The sequence below is a fragment of the Astatotilapia calliptera genome, chromosome 17 (assembly GCF_900246225.1).
Source record: "Astatotilapia calliptera chromosome 17, fAstCal1.2, whole genome shotgun sequence".
NCBI lineage: Eukaryota > Metazoa > Chordata > Actinopteri > Cichliformes > Cichlidae > Astatotilapia > Astatotilapia calliptera.
Genome location: NC_039318.1, coordinates 5,047,657 through 5,069,448, shown reverse-complemented (window position 1 = coordinate 5,069,448; position 21,792 = coordinate 5,047,657). Strand labels below are relative to the sequence as shown.

Genomic DNA, 21,792 nt, shown 5'->3' with positions numbered 1-21,792 from the left:
GAGAGTGTGTGTGGGAGAGAAGAGAGCTGCCTCCAGATTTCCCATGAGAGGCATGCAAAGGAACTGGGAGGCAAAAACCACATAGGGAAATGTATGCAAATCCTCAGGACTCGGTGGATTTCTGTATTCATTGTGGCTGACCAAGGATGAGTGCGGCTTCCTATCCTTTGAGGTCCAACTTTTGCAGCTAAACTGTTTGTTTTTGGTGATTAACCCCACTGACATCAGTCTTTTCTTTTGTTCAAGGAGAGCCACATGTTATGATGCATGTATGTGTGTGGAGGCAGACTTCTAGAGGCGTTTTAAATTCTACTTTATATTTAAGCCAGCAATCAAAATGAAACGGATCTGAGGCTTTACACTCATCAGAGTTTGGCTTGTAGATGCTGCAGAGGACATGCATCTCTTTAAAGGACCATTGTTCAACATTGTGAAATTTTTTGAAACACTGAGATTATTTGGGCATGACAAGGGGGATCTGAATTGAATTGCATGTCAGTAATAGTATTCTTTAATCTTTCATTTATTATTATTATTGTTATTATTATTATTATTTTCAAATGACTTTGTAACAAAAGCAAAAGAAAAGGATCTTCACCCGTGGTCTCAGATCAGTTAGATGTTAAACTTTGAAATGGTGCAGATGAGGGGGTTCTGTGGGAACAAGAGCAGTTGCAGAGATGAATGGAAATTCTCTGTGCATTCATCATTATGAGTGACATGTTTCATAGCATACAAAGACATTTTGTTCATGCATCATCTAAATTATAGATTAGTGTGCCTGCTGAAAATTTAAGGGTCTCCTCACTCTCACTTCACTACACAACTGCAGCCATGACAGAAGGAACTCGATCAATTTATACAGAACTCTACAACTTGTAGTATAACTGTGTAATAAATATAACATGATCTCATTTGATCAAATATCTTACATGCTGTTCCTTTTTCATTTGAAAGTCAGCCATGTCTGTACTTCTTGCTGTTATTTTTTGGTTATAAATGACTGTTTGAGCAAGGCTAATGGATAATGTTTGAAAGCATTAATTCAAGAGCAGTGAATAAACAGTTGAAATTAAAATAGAGAAAAAATGTCTTAAAAAGGTAAAAATATTAAGTTGCAATATTACAATAATACAGCGAAAACATAAACATTCAGACTACGCCGTCATCTAGAAATTTGATTCTGGATTTAACAGGGACCCAGTGAGAAGAAGCCAAAAAGTTACATCAGTACTCTGCAGCATTTTGGATCAGCTGAAGGCTTGAATTTAGAAGCAGGACATTAATGATCATCTTTGTCCTTAAGACATTCCTGTAGTTTAAATAATTGGTGCGTGTTATGTGGTTTCATGAACAATTCAAGCTGCATATGTCATCCACATTCTTGTGTTGTGGCATTGTTATGCAAGGCCTTCTAATTATACTCCATAGAGGAATCATATATAATGCAAATGGTATTGGTCCTATCTAAAAATCCTTTTTAAAAAAAAACATTTATTGTAAATTCCAGTACTTTAGATTTTCATTTTCATCGTCAATATGATGTCATGTCCGCCATTTACGTTTCTTTCACATCACATTTAGCATATGTCACCTGAAGCAATTTGTTTCCACAGCAGACTTTTGTTCAACTCTCCACTAAATATGGGTAAATATGGGTAAAGGTTTTTGTTAGTTAAACTAAATCATTTTGTTCTGGGTGCTCGCTGACTGAACCTCTTCAGCTCACAGTTTTTCGTTTGCTTCTACCTTTAGGTCCTTATACTGAGTTGACTTTCTGACTTTTGTTGCAGATCTGAAACTGTGGCCACTAAATGTGGATATTAAAAAAAAAGCAAAACCCAAAAGGTGTTGAAAAAAATAACCCAACACTGAAACATATTCAACAAATGTTTGAAATATTTTATTTTATACATACATTCTTTTTGAAAAGGCAACATTGAAAACCAAGGATGATATTGGTAAAAGTGTACTACTTCTAACAGAAACTTATATATGATGTTTTTTTTACATAATAAATATGACTTTATAGCTAATTATTGCATAAAAAGAATAAGAGTGATGTTAATATAGATTTGATTTTTAATTAAATTATCTGTCACTCCCAAAATGTTCTCTGTGAAGACCTCTCAGCTATCTTCGTTATCCAGGTGGCAGTACAAATTAATGGATACCAATATGGCAGCAATCTGGAGAAACAAAAGTGTAAGAGTCCAAACAGAATGACATAAACAGGTTTTGAATGCATCCTTAAGCTTTGCATGAGTTTTTACCTCCAGTAATCCAATTCCTGCAGCAGTGCCTCCCATGGTGCTAGCGTTCTCTTTGATGATCATCAGGATCTGCTGAAAACAGCCCTAATAGGAAATGGGCTCTGGTTAATTCCTAATGCATCATCATAACACGCATGGCTGACACTCATGCAGACACTAATGCAAAAATAACAATCGCAAAACTGCAAAATAATGGTTGGCTCAAAATCCACTACATTTCTAGGCCAGAATCAAGATGCTTGGGGCAGTCAACACTTGGTCCAGAATCAAATATTTTAACTGTTGCTACCGTCATAGAATTTAGACATACATGGTCCCCCACTGTTAAAATCTTAGTGACGTTTTGGTGTTTTTCATTTGTTTGCATAGCTCTGAGGTTATGCAAAAAGAATGACTGTGGAATTTCAATCCATGCAGGAGCTACAATGAGACTTCAGTTGAAGATAAGTTAACCTGAAAAAATGTTAAAGCTTAAAAACGTATGGCAAAAAACAAAAAAATAGCTGCAGTAGACAGTTTCCATTGTTTTTACTGGACATTGTTGTCATTGGGCAGGATGTTCCACACATTTTCACACCACTACATGTGTCAGTAATGAACTACAATGTGGGTGGCATGGTTTCAATACCAGGAATATAAACTTTATTTATGCTTAGCACCATTTATGTCTATGTAAAAATATTTAATATTACAGCATTAAAAAGGTCTTTTACAGGTTTTGGTCTCTATAGTAAGTTCTTATCTAACAACCATACTTAAATTGCACTTTTCTTCTAGAATTAAACCCTCGAAATGCAGTTTAATAATACAAGTCTCATACTCCCAATCACTCACACATTCATACAGTGCTTTATTCTATGCCATACCATCTTGTCTAGCACACATACTCTAATATAAAGCCATCAGAATCTCGGCCGAGGATATTTCAACATGTGAACCGGAGGAACTGACAATCAAACTACCAACTTTCAAATTAGTAGGAAACCTGCTTTACTTCCAGGCCCACAGTCCCCAGACAACTTCATAGCATGACAGAATATTTGTTTTCACTTCTTTTGATTCTATTTTGATTCTAATTAGTGGTCACTAACAGCTACATATGTAGCTGGCAGTTGTCTGCTACATATCAGTGAACTGGACCTGGAACGCCACAGAACATGGCAAACAGTATTCCTGCTAAACACTAGCTTGTTTGAATTGTCATTGTTTTCATGCCAGAGCTGCACAATGTATAATATGGTAATTTCACCTGCACATTGCTGTACTCTGCCTGGGCTGGGGTGCAAGTGTTGTTGTTGGTCCTGCAACAGATGGAAGGCAGGCTGCCTCCAGTTGCATTTTGGAAGTTAGAGCCCATGAAATCAGTGTAGTTGGAGAAACCACAGCAATGTAGCTGAAAGAAGGATGACATTCTTGTGTTATTCATGCTGCAGGAAAATATGTGAAGAGGGTTATCTACATAATGGTCCTTTCTTAAAGGCACTGTCTTGTCTTGATGTTAGTGGTTTCTATCTCCTCTTTCAGACATATATTCCAGCAGGGTGTAGGTGTTACTTGCCTAAATCTCATTCTTCTCTTTCAGCTAACTCTTCTGGACTTGCCTTAGTCTCTGCAGGTATTTGGTGGTTGCAACTTTCCTGGCAGCCGCTTCATGATTCCCACATCCCTGTGAGATTGCCCTGTAATTCTCGCTATTCTTAGTGTCTGCAATGTTCCCTTTTGGTTTTGCAATCCCCTCAGTTCTGACTACCATCACTCTCTTTGTTTGTTCCCTCTCCAGTTCGAATAGCATTCCACTGTCACTGGTGTAGATCTTGGTGGGATGGATAAGTGAATCGATGTCCTGTTTACTCCTGGCATACAGCTTGATATCATCCATGTAGAGGAGGTGGCTAACGATTGCTCTATTCTGTAAGCAGTGTGTGTAATCAGTCTTGTCAATCACCTGGGATTAAAGAGTTCAGGCCTACAAAGAACAGTGGGGGGAGAGCATCTTGAACAACTGCTCTGTTTACCAGTAGCTGATGTTTTGCCCCTCTGATCCCCAAGGATCTGTGAACATTGGGGATCAGCACTGTCCAGCCTTCAATTATCCATTCCAGCTACGTGTTGTCCATTATCAACCGGTTCATTTCTGCTGCCAGGTGCTCATGGAGTGCAGTTAGTTCTTCAGCAAGCAGATGTGAATCATGTTGGGGCCTGGTACTGTCCAACTGGTGCTGTTCATGCTTGACACTCTTTGTTGGATGTTTGTAATGGTTACTAGATCCTGTTCAGGCAGCAGAAATCCAGACTCATCCGACAAGACAATGTGTTTGCAATTGTCTGTTATTTGAGTTAGTGTTGCTTTCCTACCAGCTGAAAGCATCCCAGCCAACCTTGTCTGACTTCCAACATTCAAGGAATTTCACTCCCTGGATATTTTCTCTTTTGAAGATCATTGTCTGTAGGATGACTATGTTCTAAAATACAGGTAGATCAGCGATTTCTGAAATACTCAGACCAGCCTGTCTAGCATCAGCACCTATGCCATGTTCAAGTCCCTTAAACCACTTTTGTACATGACTAAATGCATTTGTTTCTGTCATGTGATTGGCAGAACAGATATATATGTTAATATGCAGTTAAGCAGGTATACATAAATCAATGGTGAATGTATATACAGTTTATATATATAAAGTTCTAAACACATATAACAAGAATAGGAAAACACAATATCCTGTACCTGTGTCATGGTGCTGTTCCAGAGCTTAGTGACAGCAGGATCATTACCATATTGATTCTGTAGAGCAGGAGTCGCCCACGCTCTCAAGATCCCCTCAGCCTGTGGAAAAAACTGATTTACTGACATCATATATAAACAAATATATCCTCACTGGACACATCTAGTCTGAATTTTATATTTTGTTTCTAAAGTCACTGGGTCAAAATTACCCAGTGACAATCCTTTCTATCTATACTCGCTAGGTTGTTATGTTTAGTTTTAGTGTCTTGTGATGTCTAGGTAAACTGTGTCAGATGTGTCCTCACTTCCCACATTATCCCTCTTGTATTTAGTGTCTGTGTCTTCCTTTGCTCCGTGTCGCGATCCATGGCTGTGTGTTTACTTGTGTGCCTCTCCGTGTGTTTAGGTTATATTTTCCCAGTTTACTTTTGTATCGTTTTCCCCTTGTGTCAGCAATAAAGCTGCCTTTTGAGTTCACTTTCTTGCCCCCGTGTAGTCTGCAATTGGATCCTGCCTGCCTTTCCTGCCTGCACAGAGCCGCATCATGACAAGGATAGCTTGCCCTCATGTCCTCCCTTCTTTGTTTCCTTTCCTTTGCAGATTGCTATTTCTGTTTTGATAAATAAACCTATCACGTACTGTCACAAAGACCTAATTGATGGGTAGGGAGGGTCAGAAATGTACTCTAAATGCATGTAGCCATGTACAGCCCTATTTTCTTTTCTTTTTAGCTTCTCTGTGTGGGTGGACATGTTTGAATGCGTGCACAGTGAATGGGATACATGGGGTATCCCAAGGGGATGCTGCGATACAAGTCACGATTAAATGTGCCCCCCAAGTGAGGCTAAAATCAGAAAGATATATTACTAGGAGGCTAATTCAATACTGTCAATTGCCCTGCGCCTTGTCACTTTCTGTTGGATGCATACACGTGCATTCGCCCACACACGCACGCACACACGCACGCACGCACGCACGCACGCACACACACACACACACACAGTGGATAAGCAACAAAGAGCTTGAAGTAATACACAGTTCAGCGATGCAGGAGATGTTAGCACTGTACATCTATCAATGTAGAGTGGTATGAACACATTTACACATGATCAAAATCTCCACCTTCATCTTTTATTAAATTAGTGATCTCTTGCTCTATAGTATGTTGCTGTTTTTCAAATAATTAACAGTATCTTTTCTTGTATGGCATACATGTTAAGAAGAAAGCAATAAATAAAAATCAAAGCAACTAATTCCAAAGAAAGTGATATACTCATTTGTTCATAGGAGTGGGTTAGTTGTCATAATTGTCATAATTGTCATATTTAGTCATGTTTTTGCTCGTTGGGTTAGCGGGTTGTTGGGTTAGCGCAGAGGTTCCCAAAGTGGGGGAACAGAGCCATTGCGGGAGGGGGGGGGGGGGGGGGGGGGGGTATGATAATAAAAAAAAAAAAGAGAATGCTTGGATACTGCTAGTATAATGGACAGAGTTTTTTGGGGGGCTTCCAAACATCGCCAAATATGTTTCCAAACCAACTTCTGTCCAAGCCAAAGATTAGAAAATATGATGAAGCACATCTTGCCGTTGGCTTCACCTACGTGGCTTCACCACCTATGTGTTGCCTTCTGTTCCTAAAAAAAGCAACAGAGCACTTGGTGGTCTCACAAACTCAGGTGGGATACTGTCTGTCCAATCCAAAGTAAAGTCCGGGTTCTGTCTGAGGTTGATGTCTAAAAATGATCAGTGCATTGCTGGAAGATGCAATAAGACGGTAGTTGGGAGCACTGTGCCACTGGATACGTCCATACGTGCCAGCAAGAAGTAGCTTTCCAGAAGTGGTCCTTGATTCTTGGAAAACTCTGACTCTTCTAACCCTTCTGAGAATTCTGTTCACTGCTCTGTGTGAACTCTTGTGGGGAACACCTGACCATGGCTGGTCTATGGTGAAATTACCCTTTCTAATGCGCTCAGTACTGTTTAGTAACATGGACATGTATGTTTTGGTTTATTGCATGTGTGGGTTAGAATGGATGTTACCAATATCTAATCAGAATTTCATGTTAATGGCACATTTAGAAATATATTTACTTAGAAAATTGGTGGCATGTTCAATACTTTTTAAAAAAATCTGTTGTACATGTATCAGTACAACATACATTTATATTCCTCTTGTTTTTTGGGGTTTTTTGTTTGTTTTTTTTAAGGCATTTGGTTTTTAAACATTTTCTAAGTAAGGATAAGAATTAAGAATTAAAGTGGCGCAACTGTTGTGTCACTAAACATCACAGCACATCTATTTCACAGCACATCTATTTCATGTACTCATAACTCATATCATATCAGCCCTGTAATATATCTCCACTTTGGTCACTTTGTACAAACAGAACCATGACAACAACCACTGACAGCTTCTCATAATACATGCTGGAAATCTCAGTTACTCTGACTACCTGAAGGTTATTGACTTCCTGGTTAGATGAGCAGCAGAGACCCAGAAACCAAAAGGCAGATTTATGCTGCAGATAAGTAATACATGATAGATCAGGTCTTTATTTATATCCTCCTTTATTTGTACCCTCCTCTGTCTTTTACATATTTACACAGGCAGCTATATATATGCATATTAGATGTATATTGTCCATTTTCATTATTCCACTGGTATACTGTTTATTGTGTCTTATGAAAAGCAGGAGATGGAAAGCTGGTCTCACACATTAATATCCACGATGGAACTTACCATGTCTGCAATGAACAAATGATGCTAAAGATAACAAAGAGCACATTAAATTGTTTTAATGAAAACAAAGCTGAGTTATATCTTACATTTAATGGGGGTTCAGGCAATAGCTTGGACCCACTCCTCACTTTCTCTAGACAAGCATGCTCTCTGTTGTCAAAACGTGTCTCACCAGTTGCCGTTTACATGGTTGGCTTTGGTTTGCTCAGCTTTTGGAAATGAGAGTGGAGAGATTGAATTTAACAAACTCAGAGAACGACAGCAGGAGAGCAGCTCAATGTTCAGTCTCCAAGGACAACCACCAACACACTTGCCTATAGCTTCTTTGTTTGATAGGTGGCACACTCAGGATTGAACAGGAACATAATATATTACATTCCACCCAGAGAAAGAAGTTAAATGCAAACCTGGACACTGCAAAAAATAATCTTTAACAGAACATCAGGGCAACTGCATAAAAGATTTAAATCGCTCAACATATATATACATATATATATGTATATATGTCAATTTAGTTCAAAAACTGCTGATTCAAAAGCCTCAGTTTTAAAGTATTTGCACACACATACATCAATGAACGAGAAGGTCGCTTCCCTTTGCCTTTTGGGTCAGAGAATGGGTTCTGTCATTTGTGCTTATGCACAGAATGGCAGTTCAGAATACCGAACCTTCTCCTACTGGGAGACTTTAACACTGTGGGCAACAACAGTGAGACCTAGAGGGGTGTAACTGGTCGGAACAGCGGGTTACCCTGTGGGACTTCAGAAGTAGCTCATGGGTACAGGCAAGCCAAACAGAATGTGGCTCAGCAGTAGCTGAAGCCAAAAAATCTGGTGTGCAGAGGGTGTTCCTGACCTCAACTGAAGATATAGTCAACCAGTGGAAGGAATACTTTGAGGATCTCCTTAATCTCACTGACACATCTTCTGTAGAGGAAGCAGAGTCTGGGGACGAGATCACTGAGGTAGTTTATCCTTTATTGGCCAAGATTTGTACAGGTCCAATGGATTATTTTGTTATTTTGGGTGCAAAATGAAAAAATAATTAACATCTTTTAGGAACCATTTGAATTTTCTCTCTAGCCCAAAATGGTTGAGGAATATGAAAATGTGAAGCGCGTGTGAAATAATCTAATCAGACCTGATTTTTTTTACATCCATGTTCAGACAGTACTACCTTGTGGATGTCTTCTGCTACCATGATAACACAATATCCCTGTAAAGCTCACTTTTTCTTCTTTCCAAAGCATTTTGTCTCTAGCACAAATGGTAACAGAGTTATTGACATTTAAAAACTCCTTGTAAAATGGGCCTGCTGGTGGGCAAATGGTAAATTATAATGGCCAACAATAAGTCTGTTTGGTTTCCACCGCAGATGCCCTTTGTCACCAATTCTAAAGGTTAGCCAGGTGGCACACCATTTGTCATCATCACTATACATGAGATTGTTGTTTTCACTGGATTATCATACAAATGATATGGGGCAGCTCTGTCTCAGGAGGTACAATAGGTCATCAACTAATTGGAGCATAGTGGATGGATCAGTCTGTATGTTGAAGTATCCTTGGGCAAAATAATGCGTTGCCCTCTGAGTTACAACCACATTCATTGGAGTCAGTGTGTGTGAGTATGAGAGTATGAGAATGTTATGTCATAGAGTAGTAAATGCTGTATGAATGTGTATGTGACTGAGTAAATTAGTAGAGAAGAATCAGTAGAAATTTAGAGTAAGTTAAAGAAATAAATGCAGCAGCCACTTGGCAAATAATAATGAGCCAGTCAAACTGTACAGTGGAAGCCCGACTTACGAAACTAATTCGTTCCAGAGGGTAAGTCAAAATGTTCGTAAGTCGAAGCACCTTTTTCCATCGCCTTTTCCCAAAACCAAAAACGTCCTCCAGTTTTTGGTTTTGGGAAATATTTTAGTAGTTATAATCTACAGGACTTTCTTTTGCTTGTTTTGTTTGTTTTTGCTTGTTTTTGTCCTTTTTTGTGATACTTTTTGCAGTGTGTACCTGCAGCTTAAACTGGTTTATCAATAGCAGAAGTTCAAACAAATTAAATGAAATTTTCAAGCACTGCAGAGTTCCCTCTGCTCTATTCCCCATTTCCCAGCTGCAGAAAGCCAAGTATTAGATTACCATTCTTGCCTCTGGAATTTCAGGAACAACCGATTTTCTCTTAGGACCCCAGTCTTCACTAACCTCCCTTTTCACAGCGCCTTTGAATTCCTTTTAATTTTTACTTGGTGTGGCACTAAATGAAAATGGAGTATGCATGTATGCAGGTGTGTGTGTGTGAGTGTGTGTGTATGTGAGTGAAAGAGAGAGAGAGAGAAGGCAGACAGAGGGGAACACATATCTAAATAGGCTGTTTTGCATATAAAATGCTTTAGGTTTTATATTTCAGAGTAATATATTGTTCAAAGTGAGAGACAGTGCACACAGCCCCAGGCTATCCCAGAGTCATTAAGTAGCAGAAATGTAGTGAGGTGGACATAAAGCCCATAATTCAATAATAGTCCACTGCTAAGATAGAAAATTTATATTGAGATAAAATCCAGACAATAGCACAATGAGGTGAAAGGGTGGGAGAAAAAGCAGAACTAGATGAGAAAAATAAAAAAAGACAAAAGAAAAAGGAAAAGGAAAAGGAATGAGAGTAATGGACAAAGAGAAAAAGGATGGATGCAGGAAATGAAAACTTACAAACGAGGTGTAGGTCAAAGCTACGACTCCAGTAGCCACTTCAGAAATGAATATGATGAGCATGATGGAGGCAAACTGCAGGGAGAGAAGAAGAGGGGAATGTGTCAAGGTTTTTCAAATATACTGATTAAAAAAAAGCTTATCTATAGTCGCATTGTTGTAAAATCAATGGACAGTGAGTACACGGGTCTATGCTGAAAGGACAGAGCTGATGATCCATCTTCATTTATTATGTTTAGTTCATTACAGCAGTTTCTCAGGTAGGCCAAATATCTGCTGCTAACTGTGATGCCAGTTGTAGAATATACTCCTCTGCTGTCATTCAACTCACCAGGAGCTGTAGACATGATGGGGGCGCTGCAGGGGCAAAATGTGCTGCCTGTGCTCCTCATTACTCACTGCAGTGGGCTAAGAGGTAGTTAACGTCTTCGCTAATGAGTGTAATAATGTACAATGTGTTGTACAAGGGTTGGTGGTGTTGCTGATATGGATGAGGAAGGAGGGTGGCTGATGAACCCAGTGTAAAAGCAAGGATGGGTGGGATACCAAAAAAAATGTGGGCCACTTCATGAAACCACACAGTATCATTTTTAGTGTTTTTGATCTTAATATCAGTGTCCTCATTTAAAAGCAGTGAAGCAATACATATATGGATTATTAATCCATGATTGCTGTTTTATTCCATCTAATGAATTGAAGTTTAACATTTAGTCTTATTTCTTTAGTTGCTCAAACTTTCCATTGAGATGTGATTGAGATATGATTCCACTGAAATAATATTTAAGCAATTACAGGTGACAAACTTTTATTGACTCTGAAGACAGACTGAAACGACTACCTGAAACTGTGCATGATATCAGTGACTGACGTGACAGGGTAGTAAAAATATTAGAAGATTGTCTAGGCCTCCGGAGCCTGGAAAATCTATTAGTGACTCATTATCAGCTTCAAAATTCTGCACACCAAGTGAGTTTCTCCATCTGAATGCACACAGAGAGTGACTCTGCGTGCACCCTATGGTTTTCCTTCCAGTATTTGTTCTTTTCCTATTTGTTACTGTTTGCTACACACTTATTTGTTACGCCAGTGTTCAGGTACTTTATTAGCCATCGTCTAAAGCAGGAGTTGTCCACTTACTGTAAGGAGTAGACACTTGCTCTTCTTATGGGCTGCATAACAGCCCAAGATTCCCAGCAGCACCAGCGCAGCCCCGATGACAATGCAAAAGAAGCCAACATTGACCACCTGGGTACTTTGTTTGGAGAAAGGTCTCAAGATCTGTAGCAAGGAAGCCCCATCACTGCTCACCCAGATCCCCAATGCCAGCAGAGTGAGGCCACCCATCTGTAGGAGAAACAAGATCCATATACTGTACACTTAAGAAAAAATTGTGTTCATTGCAAATTTCTGTTAAGTATGTGCAAGTAATTCCCATTTGACAAAATAAGTAAATTAAATTGTTTAATTGAAAATGGGATGATCTGTTCAGTTCACTTTTTTATTTCTTTATTGACTTCTGCATTTACTTTGCCATGCGTCAAGAGCAGTGCATCAATTTTAACATAGTATGTCCGTTTCTGTTTCCCTCACTCTCACTGTTATTTTCAATGTATTCTACTAGTACAGAATCATTTAAATTGTATTATTGGATACATTAATTGGTTACATTGTTTTTTTTAACAGAGCTGACAAATCAACAAGTTATAATCTCAGACAGACAGCCTCACGCTGATCTTGTTATATCAGATTACTGCTTTCCCCAGGGTGACTGTAGCTTAAGCTATGCATTGTAATGTTAACTGTAAAGTAGTATTTACAGGTAAAAAGAAATTATGAAATAACTACTACAATGACACTTACTTGTAGCATTCCTTGTGTTTCCTGCATTTTTTATGTTTGAAAAGACAAATAGGGTCATCATCATTATTATGCACTAATTTGCATATATTTCTAATACACAGAGTGTAGTCAAATAAGTAACCAAAAGTGTATCTTGGATATTTCTTTGCACTAATGAGAAAAATGGCTATGTAGCCTAATAGAAGGAAACCAGCTTAAAATATAAAAAAAAAACTGCTTGGTTCATGAAGTCTTCAACCTGTAGTGTCTCACACTGGTCCACAATCAAGTAAGCCTCCCTATGGATATAGCCATTGCCGTTACTTAAGAAACCACATTACAAAACATTACATGCTGCACCAATTAGATTGATGCATGAGCATTACCGACAACAGATAAATTCTTTCAACCACAATTTCCGACTATTTAATGATGTGTTATGAATCCAAACAGAGGTGTCACCAGACAGTGTAGTAGTCTTTGTGTCTAGATTTCATGCCAGCAGCCCCTGAGGGTAAAAATAAAAGTTCTTTTCCTCTTTCCATCTTATAAAAATCCCAATTAACTTCAATGTCTGCAGCAGGCTGCTCTATATGTTTTATCAGTCTCTTGTTGCAGGCACCATCTTCTTTGCTGTAGCGTGCTGGGTTGCAGGCATCAAAGCAAAGGACACAAACAGACTGAACAAACTCATCAAGAAGGCAGAGTCTGTTGTTGCCATGAAGCTCGCCACCCTGGAGGAGGTGATCAGTGACAGAATGCTGGCAAGACCGCAGGCAATGATGCAGCCCCCCCCCCCCCCCCCCCCCATAACACACTGGACAATCTGAAGAGCAGTTTCAGGAACAGGTTCCTTCAACCTCGCTGTTGAGGGAACGTTACAGTAGGTCTTTCCTTCCCGCTGCTATTATTTATATGTATATTTATGTTTATACCTATCTCTATTTATGTATTTATCTTAATATTTATTATTCTTAACATTTCTTAATATTTATTCTATCAATATTTCTGTTTCTACACTCATTTTATATGAGTGCTTGATGTTTGGTGTATATTTGCTGCTATGACAACTCAGTTTCCCTCTGGGATTAATATACAGTAGTTTCTCTGACCTGTGTGAAGGCATCTGCAAAATGACAGCATCTTTATGTCACTACCTTTAATTCACACAGGCTCATTGACCAGGAACCGATTCAATAATCATCCAATGCTGTTTGAGAAAGCCAGCCTTCAGGTTTCTGGAGGAAGGCTCCAGGATTACCGCTTTGCCCGTAACAAAGAGAGAATGTTACTATCCTCCATTAATTTTATGGACTGCAGTGTAATTTTTCCATCTCCAGCTTTACAAAAACTGGACACTACGTATGTGTCCAGTATCCCCATGGGCATTCACCGAATAGCTTAGTAGTTAACAGCACTGTTTCACAGAAACTGTTATCTCCAGGTGCTTTACAACACAACATCAAAGTGAAGCCCAGTGAATATTAGTCTCTAGGTTTGGTGAGCGAGATAAATATGGATAACAATTGAAAAAAGGTCAATATGATAAGGGCTAAATGTGATGTTGTCTTGCTGCTGTATTAATCATGTAAAAATATTTAATACATTTTCATTAACATGACAAAGAGTTATGGCAAATTTAAAATTGGATCACATTTTATATCATGTCTTGCTGTCATAAGTCAGTAGTCAATTCAATTGCTGATTTCACTGCTGCGTGATACTTTCTGGTGAATTTCTGTTCACCAGATAGCTGTTGTACTTTGATTCTACTTGCATTTGCTAACAAACTACTGTAATGCTCTCTTTGCAGAACTCTAACTATATGTATGTATGATAAAATGTGCTCTATAAATAAAATGTAATTGCCATGATCTCTCCGGCTCCTCCTTCATGTCTCCATCTTTGACTTTCTCTTCACTTTCTTTTATACCCTTTTAACCTTCTCCCTCCCCTCTGTGTATTTCACCCTCCACTCACCCTACTTTGAAGCCTCATATGAGCAGTCAGGCTCTATCAGACTGGTTTCAGTCATGGGACCCCCTTCTGCTCCACATCAGGAACCAGCACTCCACACTCCAGCACTCTTTCAGACACTGACATGTCCCTTATGGGAAAAATCTCCTGCTTCCTGTCTTTGTCTTTCCTACACATTCTCTTTGTTTTTGACTCTCTCATTTATTCTTGTTTTCACTCTCCACCTCTTACTCTGGGGTGTCTCTTCAGCCTGTTCAGTTCATCATAGCATTGTCGACTAAATGTAATGCAAGAAGCATATTTCCCCTCAAACCCCATTTCTGTCACCATCATGCCCCATCTACAAAAAAGTGAAAAGTGTGCCAGCTATAAATACACTTATCACAGCTGGCACAGTTTTCACCTTTTTTGAGACCTTTGACGGTGTGTTATATGCATTTGGATGTCTTTTTCAGGATCTACATTGCAAAGGGAATGGGAGTAAACCAGGTTTTATGAGACTGAGAATTGGTGCTAGTGGTGGAGAAACAATATCTTTGTCATCTATAGAAACAGAAAGAGTCTTACAGTTAGTGGACTGTGACTGAATAACAGGCTGCAGAATGAGAAACAAAGGCTCCAATAAGGGGAGAGTAAAGCTACAGTGGGAATGAAAAGAGAACCTCAGGGGAATTAGTTCACTTTGAAAAGCTTGGAAAGTGATAGAAGAATAGACAGATAGATTTATCTTTATTAATGGGCTATGTACCACAGCCCTTTAAGGTGGCAGTATTAAAAAGCCATCACTTGACCCAGGAGTTATAATTTTGGATATTGGCCTAATTATAAGGTAAATTATAGAATAGTTGTAAAACAGCTAACTGGTTTGATCATACTCATCACATACAAAAAGTGCAATAGTGAAGATCAAAAATGATCTGCTTATGGCCTCTGACAGTGGACTTGTCTCTATGCTTGCCCTGCTAGAGCTCAGTGCAGCTTTCACCACTGTTGACCATAATATTTTATTACAGAGATTACAACATGCCATAGGTAATGAAGTTGCTGCACTGCAGTGTTTTGAATCATATCCATCTATAAACTCCAGTTTTTTTCATGTAAATGGAGAGTTTTCTTCACACACTGAGGTTAACAGGTATCTGTGCTAGGACGCTTAGGCCATATCATTAGAGGATGTAGCATACATTTTCATTGCTATGCAGATGATGCATACCTTTATCTATCAAGAAAGCCAAATGACACACATCAAATACTTAAACTACAGGAATGTCCTAAAGACATAAAGACCTAGATGCTTTAATTTCCTGTTTCAAAATTCAGATAAAACCATGAGGATTCTACTCTTCCCTAAAGTCTTGGTGTATAAAAACATGGTGTACACATGGTGGATGGCATTACCTGGGCTTCCAGTAACACTGTGAGGAATCTTGGAGTCATTTTTAACCAGGATATCTTCTTCAATGCGCACATTAAACAATTATACCATCAGTCAGTACTGATGCAGAGAAGGTTGTTAATACATTTCAGCTCCATTGGTGTTTATTAAATTAACAACGGGTTCACTAGAGGGGCCAAAATGAGATATCCCCACTAGTTCACCAGTTTTCCTTTTAGGGCCGGTGTAACTACTGGTAGCATGAGGTGTTACGTGGAACCTACGGACATTGGGCAGGTAGTCCAACTCCTGGCAATGCAACATATTGATGTGCCATCCTGGAGGCTTGCTGTTTCTCCTAGCACAGCGGTCCCCAACCGTTTTTGCGCCACGGACCGGTTTATGCCCGACAATATTTTCACGGACCGGCCTTTAAGGTGTCGCGGATAAATACAACAAAATAAAACTAGTACCGGTACCGAAAAAAGAAGATTTATTCATAACACACGTGAAAAGACCCAACGATAAAAACGATAACAAAATAACCTTCAAAACCGAAAAAACCCCTGAAAACCATACATTTCACACCTGAGCCTCAACTCTCGCAGCCCGGTACCAAACGACTCACGGACCGGTACCGGTCCGAGGCCCGGGGGTTGGGGACCGCTGTCCTAGCACACTCTCAAGCCACTTACTAGTGTTTTGATCATGAGCAACACATTCACAGATTAGAAGATTCAGTGGAGAAGTACAAATCATATGTTAAGATAATCTTGAACAGTTAAACACTTTGATTATTAAGTGTGAGATTCAGATTTTGTTTGGACTCTACTATAGTAGTTTTGCATGATTAGCATTTTGAAATAACTGGGCTTTTGAGCTGCCCCTCATTTCACTTCTCTGTCCGATGTGACATATTTTAGCTGCTTCCCTGTTCCCTATGAGATTTATCTCTCTTTAACTAGCATTTGATTACCTGGACCTTGTATGCACCTGAACAGCAGGAAGGGGCTTGTGTGCTCATAGCTCTCGCTTTTACTACATTTAATACTTATGCATATGTACTCACACTATTTATTTATCACTGAAGATAAGGAAACACAGTCTTAGTTGCTATCCGTTAATGTTCCTATACGTGCTCACTTATTTAGTTTTCTCCTGCCACTATGAACAACAGGGTTTAGTTCTTGAAAAAACGTCTGCTTTAGATATGTTTTGAAGGGGGCTGCAGTTGCAAAAATATGTTTGAGCGTTCACATTAAAGCAAGATCTTCATGACCAATAAATAACTGTTACATCATTCTCCTGTGCTGTCTTAGATTTCAGATGGACATCACAATCGCCGCACCTTGAGAGCTGCTGCACCAAATTTATCAAGCAGCACTCAGCCGATGATTTCCATTTTGAGGAAAATGGCTCATGCTATATCTCATCTATAGCTCACCTGGGAGAGCAAGAACCCAAGTGAGCCCAGACCCCAAGCAAACTTAGCTTAACATTGGTAAGACTGAGGTGAAGATGTACGTGGCATAATTAATGTACAGCCTTTAAAGTTAATGAGGTAAAAATTGCAACAACCAGGCAAAATCTTTGGTATAGAAAAAGTATTATTTAGGCCTTCAGAGTGGTCAGAGATGATTATGTAACATCTCTTTTTGCACTGAATGGGAAAGGGAAATTATTTTCCAGGTTGTTTGTTTGTTTTTTTTAACTTTTTTTCTACGAATGTCACTCAGTAAATGAGTGTCTCACAACCATGCCTCAACATCTTCCTAGTCATGCTGTATGTGTAATCAGAGTGGAAACATACTTACAAAGATAAAGAAGTTGAATAGCACCATCATGAATTTGAGAAACATGAAGGAGCACATTTTAATCTGCAAAAGGAGGAAATTAATTTTAGGGTTTTGTACTTACATTACTGAGGACTCTTATCTAACACACACGCAAATGTTATTGGAAGGTTATGAAAAGGAAAATTAGAGAAAAGATAAAGTTCAAAAGTGGCAGTGATCTTACCTCTTTCTGTAAAACCAAAGTAGAGAAAAATTAAACCAGTTGGCTTTCTGAATTAAATAGTGACTAAAAATGCAGCAGAAACTTAAACACAAATGATCATCTGTCTCTTTAGTTTATCTCTTTCCAGGAACTTCCAGAGATGCAGGTAAAAAGTGCATGTCTGAGATCACAAATCTGAAATTTGTTTCCTCTTGGTGGAGCAAGAGGAGTGCTGGGTGTGTCTTGGAGGATACAGGTGACTGCAGGTGAAGGTGTGGTGCTGCTTAGGTGGCAGCTGTGAACCCTGCAGGGACAGGGACACATTCAAAGCAGTGGATTTCTTTTTTTCCTTTTGTACATTTTTACATATTCATCACACTTACATATATCATTTACATTTCCTTCATTTGTGGATATGGCTGTCCATGTGGTTTACTAGAGTCCCAAATCCTTAGAAATGTGTTTTTGAACCCTTTCCAGACTGATAGAGGTCATTAACTTGTTTACTCATTTGTTATTGAGGTTGTTTTTTTTTTAGATTGTGGCTTGACGTATGTGTCTGTGGTTTTTCACAGCATTGAAAAATGAATTTGCAATAGACCTTTAAACCTGTGACAAGATTAAAACAACCCACAAATCCTAGGACAACAGATTAAAGTGAAGACCGAAAGGTGCTGTAGGTAGCGCAGTATTCGACTTAGAAAGACAGAACCTTTCAATTCTAGCTCGTCAAAACTTGCAGCTGTGTCACGCTGTGTGAAACTTGTTGATGTTTGAGCTGTTCATATACTTTACCATCCAACTCTGAGGTCCCATTTGTACTCGAGCTGAACACTTTTACCGTTCCCATCTTGGTGTTTGAAATCAGAGCATAATAAGCAAGGTGAATCTGCTGACACACACGCACAGATGCATCAGGCCAGCTTAGGGCTCACTATCTCGCCCCAGGATCCTTCAAGATGACTTGCTCCATCTCCTCAGCCACATCCATCATTTTTGAGTCCATCTGTATAAGCAAGACCTGCCCTGTAAAATAAGTTTTCTCAACCTCAACATATGTTGCATACATCATCCTACATTACTACAACTAAATAGGTCAGAGTCTTAAGAAATCAGTAAATCCTAATAAATGAACAAATAAACGATACAATTGTTCCATTATTTTATTACTTCTGTTTTTGATGTCTTCAACATTCATAGATTTGCAAACTGCCCTGTTCAGCATTGTACACAGCCTCTCTCTCGCATCTTTTGGAAATATTATTACAAGACTTAACAAAGTACACTTATTTTATATGATGAACCACACTCTGCATATGTTCAGTTACTGTCACCACATTAAAACGTTGCTCACACTTGTTGGCACTCTCCTTGTCTTTGCTGTTTAATGGTTACTATCAGAGCCACAGATCAGCAGTATCTGATCTCTGTTACTGCTGCCTGCTGTCAACTCTATTGTTCATCTCTGCTTTCTTTGTTCTGTTTCTTACTAAGCACTGCAGCATCCCGTCCTGACCACCAGAGGGGAGCAGTGAACTACAGAGGTACCTGTCAGAGCTTTGTCTCTATTGTCCTGCAACTTTTACTGGCTAACCGGTCTTTCTCTGAGTGCAAGAATGTGCCTCCCTTTTTCTTTGTTCTTCATTTTAACTAGCTGTGTGCACCTTTAGCAGCCAATCAAATGTAACTGTCTAAATAATACTTCTCCAAAATAAAACCTAGTATATAATTAGGAGTGTTGTATGTTGACCGTTTTCCCATATTGTCTTTTATGTTTAAAGAACAAAAGCTTCCTTGTCTCCCTTTGTGTCTTTCTGATAGTCTTTATTTGAAACACATTTCTACAGCGCTACAGCGAAGGGGGGGGGGGGGGGGGGGGGAGAGAGAAAAATGACAGGAACCCTCAATCTAGTGCCACCTTGTTGGGAAGTTGAGTCCATATCAGCCAAAGTCTTTCTCAGTAATATCATTTTAATGGTCTTATTGTGAGTTATGACAGTCTCACCCACAGGGTCGTTAACCCACTGGTCCTTAATCTCAGTGAGTGAAGCACCTGTCAGGCTTTGTTAGCCATTAAACTGTTAATAATCTCTGCTCACGTCCAAGAACGCACGTACTCTGCAGCCACTGTGTGTGGAAAAAGAAATGGTGATTTTTCATCACCTCTGATGAAAGAAGTGGCAGCTTTGTAGATGTCTCACCGAGATGAAAAAGGTAAAAAAACAAAGGTCTCTTAATGAGGTCATTTAGACTGAGTATTATCAGTGGCCCTCCAGGGCAGCCACCACAGTTATACATCTGCTGTTGCTGGGCTGTTTCCATAACATGTATACCTTATAAATCCCATGTGAGCATCGACTCATCTTTTACCTTGATTTTAAAATTGATGTAATATCAGCCAGTATGTGATCTTCTGATCATTAAAAGTTCTCAGAATCCTCAATGGAGTTTCAGTCTAGAAATAAATTATTACACTAAATTGCAGAGCCATACCTATAATTTGTTGGCGAGACATAAAAATATCCTTTACCTGTAAGTTTTAGGGAAATGTATTTTTTGGCCCTGACGGTTTCGCTGTACGTTGCAAAACAACATGTTTGATTACAAAGATTAGTTAATAACTTTAATGTCAACCATGGAAATACTGGGAGAAGTATTTATGGTTGGTGTCTTTTACAGGAGTCACTTTGTGTTAAAAAGTGATCATCATTGTGGGAAAAAAAATCCATAACAGCTCAGCAAAGGCTATCACAAAGACAGTATGAAAATTCTCAAGCTAAAATGCAAAACACTGACTGCACACCTGACTGAACACCCATAGGCATCCTGACCACATCAGCAACATTACGTCAGTCGAATAATGACAGTGTACCATTCAGTCTAAAAAGCAGCACTGTTTGTTTATCAAACCATTATTGTTACAGTATTACATTTTAATGCCCTGAAAACCAGCCTCAGCCTGAAAGCATGTCTTCCCCTGGGGTTGATCTCAGCCATTCAGGAGAGGCTTGGTCATACGGAAAGTAGAGGCGCTTAGTTCCTCACATGGAAATGAGCTAGGTGAGCTGATATGGGCAAATACTATAACCCCTTGAACACCTACAGAATAACTAGCTGTTGTCTCTTAGCTGCCTTGAGCATGCATTGCTACACCACTGAATGAGGTGACTGGGGTCTGCACATCTCTGCTTCTTTAAAAGAAAGAAAGTTGGATGGATGCATGGATGACTCACCTAAAAGATGAAAACAAAAGAAAAGAACAATTTTGATGGAATATTGTTAGAAATTTTGGCCTCCTACAAATAAACCTTTCTCAAAGCATATTCCTGTTATTATTATACATTTCTTGGCACACGCTATTTTTTAGAACTACCATGAGCGTGCTCCAACTTTTGACTGTTACTATGTTACTGCATTATTATATTACCATTTTAGTACACTTTTGATATGCACACTGACCATCCACAGGATTAAAATCTTGCACCTAATGTTATGCCCCCCAAAACAGCTGTTAGGACTGTTAGAACATGAAGACGGGATCTCTGAGCAGCTCCTGTAGTGTCTGAAACAGAGAAATTGGAAGCAGATCCATTAAATTCTAGGGTGGAGCCTCAGTGGATTGGGCTTATTCAAGCACATGCCACAGATGCTTGATCGAATTGGGATCTGGGGAATTTCCCTGGCTGGGTCAATGCCTTGGGCTTTTTGTCATGTTACTCGAGCTGTTCTTCTGTGAAAGGCCCCTACTGTTGGAAAGCACTATTGCCATGGGATGGGTGTGTGTGTGTGTGTGTGTGTGTGTGTGTGTGTGTGTGTGTGTGTGTGTGTGTGTGTGTGTGTGTGTGTGTGTGTGTGTGTGTGCGCTTGTCTTCTGCAGTTATGTTGGGTGAGATATGTCAAGCTAAAATATAAATGAATTTAATCTGACACTGAATGAGTGATAAATCATCAAATGTCTCTGTGCTGTGTAGAAAAATCTCCAAGATCTTTTCCCCTTTCCATAAGGAGGAAAATGTTTGTTCCAAAAAAGCGAGCATTGGCATTGTGAAGATGAAATGTTTCCACCTGACAGTGATGATATGCTGTCCGTGTGTGTGGGCAGAAAGGGACTAACAGGCCCCCTTTCAGACAGTGTGAAATATGGCCTTCAGAGTTCATGA

General features: G+C 39.2%; 1 protein-coding gene across 1 annotated transcript; it reads right to left on the bottom strand.

The window, feature by feature from the left end:
- Positions 1 to 2,072: 2,072 nt before the first annotated feature.
- tspan1 (tetraspanin 1) lies at positions 2,073 to 17,505 on the bottom strand. Its single transcript, XM_026148267.1, has 7 exons — positions 17,449 to 17,505; positions 11,581 to 11,787; positions 10,444 to 10,518; positions 4,999 to 5,097; positions 3,523 to 3,666; positions 2,274 to 2,357; positions 2,073 to 2,189 (listed from the first exon to the last, which is right to left on the bottom strand). The coding sequence occupies exons 1-7, from the start codon at positions 17,503 to 17,505 to the stop codon at positions 2,130 to 2,132; spliced, it is 726 nt and encodes a 241-aa protein (XP_026004052.1). The 3' UTR covers positions 2,073 to 2,129.
- Positions 17,506 to 21,792: the final 4,287 nt, after the last annotated feature.